At 38.4% G+C, this 7,214-nt stretch overlaps 1 protein-coding gene across 1 annotated transcript; it reads right to left on the minus strand.

The window, feature by feature from the left end:
• Nucleotides 1–443: 443 nt before the first annotated feature.
• LOC104275214 (ankyrin-1-like) lies at nt 444–7,214 on the minus strand. The gene is made up of 3 exons (XM_009871097.1): nt 7,117–7,214; nt 1,745–1,868; nt 444–1,634 (listed from the first exon to the last, which is right to left on the minus strand). Exons 1-3 carry the CDS (start codon nt 7,212–7,214, stop codon nt 444–446), a joined length of 1,413 nt encoding a protein of 470 aa, XP_009869399.1.

The raw sequence follows: 7,214 nt of genomic DNA on the forward strand, positions 1-7,214 counted from the left end.
ATGACAGATGGCTTTCTAAAAATGTGATTTTATCAAACAGTGCTTAACTAAGCTATCCATATAGGCATATTCACAGATATAAGGTATTTTCTAATAACTTCTTTTTTTTTAAAGTCTTGATTTATACTAGAGGAGGTTATACACAATGTGTTTTAAATGGGTGCTTTTAAAATAGATTCCAAGTATGAGATTCATGAGGGAAGCAGAAGACGAATCAGTACTTACAAGTTTAACAATGTCTTTAAGATCTGTTTTTTCCATGGCCACCTTTGACTGCTAACTTAATTCTGCGTGCTCTAACGTAGTTCTCAATCATACTGGGCAACAGCACTGCCCAAATTCTCTCAGTAAGAGAGAATTCTGCATTTAAATTTAGAAGCTTTTGCTTTATATCTTCATTTTGTTATTAACATCTTCTTTTTCAAAAGTGTTACAATTTGGCCCTAGTTTTCTGTTGTATTAAGTTCTGCTACTTGCAATGGAGTCTTTCTGAGACTGTTAGCAGCTAGCAAATTTGTTTTTTCTCCTTGTGACCAGTTTATGAGGGAATTTGCAGCATTAAAATGACCAGCCTTGCACGCACAATGCAGCGGGGTATCCTTGCTGCTGTCCAAGGCATTAATGGCTGCCCCATAGCTCAGTAATAATTTTGTCAAGTCGCTGTGTCCATATTCTGCTGCAATATGCAATGCAGTCTTCCTCCAAACATTTCTATCATCAATGATTTTATTTTTCCCTGATGTCAGAAGAACTTTTACGATCTCCGTGTTTCCTTTGATGGCTGCATAATGCATCGGAGTACATCCATTCATGTCCTTAGCTCCAAATCTTCCTCTTTTAGATAACAGAACTTTCACGATACTGAGGTGTCCTCTCACAGCTGCGGCATGCAAGGGAGTCTTTTTCTCCTTGTCTTGCACCTTGGGATGGGCAATAGCATTCAGAAGCATCTCTACCGTTGCTTTGTCTCCCCTTTCAGCAGCAAGATGTAAAGGTGGTTTTGACTCCCTGTCCTTAACGTTAACATGGGCTTTGTGGTGCAGCAGCTGTTGGACAACATCAGTGATACCTCTTTGACTTGCAATATGCAGGGGAGTACTAAGATCTTTAGTGATAGCGTTGATTTTGGCCCCAGCATTAACTAAAAGGCCAACGAGTGCTCTTTCATTATGAAGAGCAGCAACATGGATTTTATCGGCTTGGTTCACAAGGTTAACATCCACCCCTTTGTGCAGAAGCAGATTTGCAATGGAAGCGGCCCCAGCTTGAACTGCCAAATGCAAATCCGTGTCTGAAGTGGGAGTCTTTGTGACCAAGTTTGCTCCCTTCTCCATCAGAACCTCTGCTGATTCAGCTTTGCCTGTTTCACATGCCAGGAGTAGAGGGGTGTACTGCATTTCATTGCAGGCATTTATGTCTGTACCTCTGTCAATTAGAGCTGCTACGATACCATGCAGATTTTTCTGTACTGCTCTAAAAAGAGCTGACTCCGTTATGTCAGATGTCAGATCTTGAGAATAGTCTATTAGTATTTTGAAGATGGATGAGTGGTTGCTGCTGAAAGCTCTTTCGACCATATTGGAAACGACACTGGCTCCAGCTTCTAGCAGTACTTTTGCAGTATCTTTAGACCCCTGAGAAACAGCATAACTGAGAGCAGTCTGTCCTCTTTTATCCTTTCGATCAGGGGAGGCACCAGCCCTAAAAGCATTTTTGCCAGACTGCTCTCATCTTTAAGAGCTACCATGTGCAAAAAGTTGTGCTGATTCCTGTAGCTTCTTCTCTCCTCTTTCAGGAACATCTTCAGTCTGTGGCTGTGGTTATTGTGTGCAGCCAGGTGAAGCGGTGTCTTGCCTTCCATATCCAAACTGTAGATAAAACCACCATGTCAGAGAAGCATTTCTACTGCATCATCATGGCCTTTCTCAGCAGCCCTGTGCAGTGGTGTTCTTCCTTTCTTGTCCTTCGCATCTATCTTTGCACCTTTCCTGATCAAATATTCCATTATTGTTAGGTGTCCATTATCGGCTGCAACATGCAGAAGTGTTTCATTTGAAGAATTTAGTGCATTAATATCATTATCTTTTAATGTTTCCTTGAGCTCAGAAATACAGCCTGTAGCAACTGCATCAGAGACACCAACATCAGCATGATCTTTTTTTGCTGCCCTTGAAAGTTGAGTTTCTTTTCCTTTCTTCTTAATAGCCCGTTCTTGCTTTTTTCTTCTTGGACTGTCTTTTTTTCCCTGGTGCCATTCGCTGCTTTTTTTCACACCAAACCTTGTCTTTTTCAAGTAAATATCTTACCAGTTGTCCTCTAGCATCTCCAATGCTTTCATTTACTTCACTGACATATTTTCTCATCTTCCTATGAAGTTTTGGCTCCGATTGCTTTAAACATGGATAAAAAAAGAGCCTGCAAGCTCGTTCACCTTGAGAAATCAGTGTGTCTAAAATTCGAGAGTTCTTTTCTGTTCGTGTCCTGTAGAAACTCATGACCATCCTTTTTTCTCAGGTAAAAATGCCATTGTCTATTAGGCTGTTCAGAATATGGTCTGAGTCGTTTATGCCTTCTACTAGCTCTTCTTTTTTAGTTCATAGGACATCAATTGAGTATGGGTTTGTAAACAGGCTACTTGAATGCAGGCTCATGTTACTATCAAAAAATGAACCAAGCTGTTGTTTTATATTTAAAAATGAAATAGCAAAGCAGGATCACATCATTTCACATTGTTTTCATAGAACTATGTAGTGGTAAATCTTTAAAGAAAGGAATCAAAACTCCCTCACCTTTGATTTTCTAGTTGTTAGAAGTCCTTTGATCATCTCTGTTCTTCCTTAACAACAAGTGAAGTTTAATAACAAAATAAAATCTGTGGTATGTAAAGGTATTCCACTTGGAAGACCCCTTCCAGATACTTTATGGAAAGTTAGGGAGAAAAAAAAAAGCTTCTGTGAATCTGATACTTGAATAGAAGATACTTGTTTATCAAGTTCCTCTGTTCCTTTGGCCAAGCAGATTTTTGTAGGTGCCTAAATGACTGAGCTATTAAATATGACAAAAGAAAATTCACAGCATAGTTACGGTTGCCATGATTACATACCTTGTATGATCTTAAATGAAGGAGTACACATTGCCAGCCACTTAGGTGAGAGCTCTATAGTGTAATGAAATGAAAACACAGACTATGATAAAAATAAACTGTGTAAGCGGCTAGTTGTGAAAAGTGACCCAGCCTTTCTAACAGAGTTACAACTTCAGTCCATGAGGTATATTTAACTTGAAGGCTCCTTAGCTTGTCATTCCTGCTATAACCTGGAGTCTGTCTGGAACTTAATTCTTTTCATGAGGTGGATCAAGGCGTGTGATTCAGTACGCAACATTTAAAGTATAATTAAACAGAGCTTCAAATCTGTGAATATGTATAGTCTTTGCTGTAACTGTAGGACCTTTGAATCTAGCTGTAATTAATTTAACTTATTGGTGTTAAAATTCTTTATGGAGAGAAGGAAATAAAATAATCATATACACATTTTGAAACCAATTGAGAGAGAAATTGAGATTATAGAGTTCTGTAAGAGCTAGAAGTAAAATGAGCTGAAAAATTGAAAGCTTGACCTTATTTAAGCAAATGGGAAATTTGCCATCTGCTTCTTGGTTCAGTTGGGTTCTGCTGCCTTTGCATGTATTTTCTTTAATAGTACATACAATATGACTGATAAGATTTTTCATTTTTTTCTGTTGACTTTAGTTTTATAACTAAGATTGCAAAGCTTATTCTATTTTAAAAGAAGATTTATTGAAGAAATAGATGGGAAAGGCAAGACTTTTAATATATATTTTGAAAGCTAGCCAGTACCAAGTTAGCAAATTTGACAGCTAATTTAAGAGCCCAATAATTCCTCTGAAATGCAAAGAAGGGCACTACACCAAGAATTGCAAACCCTTTGTCATTTAGTTAATGATTGTTAAGGCATAACATGGAAAACTATGGTTTATTGTAGGGAGTCAGGAGGTCTGAATTGTGTTCCCAAATCTGCTAATGACTCAGTCTGTGATCTGCAAATTATTTAGTCTTCAGATTTGACTTAACAAAGTACTAAAGATTATCCATGTCTTAAGTAAATTAATATACTGTACTTAAACTTTGGTGAAATAGGATCTTTATGTCATCGTTATTTTTCCCATGCAAAATAGGGAAAGCAATACTTGATTACCTTCACATGCAGTTTTGAGTTCTGGCAGTGGAAAATGTTAACGCGAGTGCTGGGTCGTGTTATTAACATAGACAGCACAAGAACTTTTGGAACTGCTGAAAAATGTAAAGACAGAAATTGTGATGTTCTTTAGGAAACTATTAGTATGGCGGTAATTCCCTAGTGTTCTGGATACAGAAATTCTAATAGTGAACAGTACAAATGAAAGGGTGCAGTACTCCTCACTGGCCTTGAGGAGGAACATTTTAACAATATATACAGGCAGCATCTCTTTCAGAGACACTGTGGGAGCTTTTGGGAGAATAATATGCAGCAAATTACTTGTTACTAGATGTGAATCACAGTCTTCCAATTATAATTAAGCAGTTTTTAAAATTCATCGTTATAGGTATATGACTTAGGAAGTAATTCTGTCTTAAAACAAGAATCACATCTGATATGAAAATTTTGGAAGCCTTTTGTATGGATTCTGTTTCAGAAATTTTTGTAGTATGGATTCTGTTTCAGAAATTATGTTTTAAAACCTTTTATTTTTTAATTAATATTTTAACTACTTTTGTAATTAAGCCTTTGTTTCAACAACTACTTCACAAAAAGTTTAAAAACCTAAACAGTCGAGAAGAGATCCAGAATTGGCTATTTGAAGCATGCTTTTTGCTTATGTCTTTTTAAAATATTTATTTGACATACAAATTTTGTAGAGAAAGGAAAAATGTTAAGGTTCCACACCTCTTCTTCTTTAACTAAGTGCATGAGACCACAAATGCATAGGATCACCAGGAAGGTTTTCATTAAAAATAAAATATTAGTAAAGATCTAAGAAAAGAAATAAGTTGGAGAGAAGAAGAGGCCAAGGCAAATCTTTGGCTTTGTTATTTTTTAAATTTATTTGTTGTCTGAGGGTCATAAGGTGATTTTTTTGTTCTTGCTAAGTACTCCACAGGTCACTTCTATTTCCAGTGGTTTCTTTAGCTGCATGTATCCAAGGATGCTTCCTTATTAGGTTATTTTGAAAAGAAAATGATGGGGTTTGCTTCTGTGTTCTTTCTGAGATAGCACTTACGGATCTTTGTGTTCAGTAGTATGGGCGTATAGCATTAAGGAAATGTTATGTTTTACTCTAGAAGAACATAGTAAAAAGTTCTGATTAGTACTTGTGCAGGTTTAGCTTGAACAGCGTTGCTGGAGAAACGTAATGCTATAGGTGTGCTGATCGTATTTTAATTCAGTGTTTTTATCAGGAAGTTTGTGCTGAGTAGATTGTCATGATACAGAAATGCTGAAAATCTTCACATAGACCACTTAAGCTCTGATATCATTGTTAAATGCAGAAGTAAGACTCTGTATGTGTAAGATTACCTTAGTTCAGATAGATCTATGATATATAGTTGGTGCTGACTTTGTGGGAGGATATTCGGCTGAAAACGTGGTAGAGTTTAGAGCAGGCCATAAAAAGGGCAGATGATGCTATTGACAGGACAGATTTCTGTTTCAGCCTCTGCTGAGTAAGGGTGCATGGGGAGCTGGTTTAACCCACCTGTAGCTGGAGGCTTGAGCCAGTTGTTTCTGACACGCAATCTCAGTTTTGCTGCTAACTTGTGTCCTTGGGCAAATCACTTAATCTCTGTGCCCTGTTTACACAAGCATTAAAAAAGGAAATTTTTCTTCTACCTCACAGACATGTCCTAAGTGTTCATTAATGTTGGTGCAGTGCTTTGAAGTTATAGAGTGCTTTGAAGTGTTTGTCCTTTGAAGTATTGTTTTCTGACTTCTCGAAGATGAACATTTATTTCTTAAATTAACACGTGCCCATATTTTCTAGCTTATTTTATGCTGCTATGTCATCATCAAATAAACATTTAATTTTCTCTATTTTCATTTCTCAAAGATGAAAGCAACCCAAACTGCACCTTGCATGTTGCTAAATGACCGTGTGAGGTGCCGGGGTCTGGGAGCGAGGAACCTGCAGAGGTCACCATTTCTCCACCGAGGCATGTGGCGTGTAATTCGACAGAATGACTTCCAGTAACTTCTAATGCCCTTCGGGGCATTTTCTTGATAGAATTGATGGAAAGCCAGACATTAATGATACAGTTTCACTCACCATGATATTTTTATGTTTCCCAGTATGTACTTTAATTTCATTTAAGACGATTGCTTGCAGTACCACCAAGTGTTTATTAGGAACATATCTCGCTGTAGAATAACTAGAATGGAGGAGATAATAGAGCCAATGTCATTATCTAAACATCAGGAGGGATGGAGAAATACATCTGGGTTATCAAGGCATTCTCATTAATAAAAATGGCTCAGGAATAAAGCTTTGTTTTGGATAACCAGAAATCTAAATGTGGCCTAGCCAGTTGAAGTTGAACCATATTTAGGTATAGCTAGATGGACAAAAAAGTGTTCTAAGTGTCCATGGTGATGATTAGAGTGTACTTCACTTATAACACTGGAAGAGAAGCTGACTAGTCAGAATGTCTGCAAGACAGACAAAATGTAGTGCTTTGTTTTGCCTAAAGATCGACTGCAGTAAATTAGGAAGTCAAAAGGGGAGCTTTGGCACTGAGTGATCTTGTCTGCGTTAGTCCTGTCACTGTAGAGAGCAGGCTTGGGGCCTTCCTGGTGCTGAGAAATCTCTATCCTGGCTGGTATTTTACTGGTAGATGTTCCCTCAAGCAGTGCTGTCCTTGTGGTACTGGCACGCACAGAACCACGGTACCATCAGGACTCCAGCTGGGGCTGCTGGAGCAAGGGGAAATCAGAGCTGTCCAGTCTTGTGGTTGGCGTCTCGGACTAGTATGTGCTCTGGGCTTTTGTCTTGCCCTCTCTGCAGCTTATGCGCTGGCAGGGCATAACCACCCCTGCAGAGTCCTGTGTCGGGTCCTGTACTTACCTGTACTCGCAAGGTACCTCTTGTACCTGTACCGCAATGTACAAGCGGTACCTTGCAGAACGCACAGCTGCCCAGCTTTGTCCACTATTCATGGACAT

This window comes from Apaloderma vittatum, unplaced genomic scaffold (assembly GCF_000703405.1).
Source record: "Apaloderma vittatum isolate BGI_N311 unplaced genomic scaffold, ASM70340v1 scaffold35576, whole genome shotgun sequence".
Classification (NCBI taxonomy): domain Eukaryota; kingdom Metazoa; phylum Chordata; class Aves; order Trogoniformes; family Trogonidae; genus Apaloderma; species Apaloderma vittatum.

Excerpts from the sequence above, each read along its gene's own strand:
- LOC104275214 (XM_009871097.1), bottom strand. The coding sequence starts at position 7,214 with ATGTCCATGAATAGTGGACAAAGCTGGGCAGCTGTGCGTTCTGCAAGG. Across the intron at positions 1,869-7,116 it reads GAGGTACCTTGCGAGTACAG|TTTGGATATGGAAGGCAAGA; the intron begins GTAAGTACAGGA and ends TTTTATCTACAG. Across the intron at positions 1,635-1,744 it reads AGCACAACTTTTTGCACATG|GGGTCTAAAGATACTGCAAA; the intron begins GTAGCTCTTAAA and ends GCTGTTTCTCAG.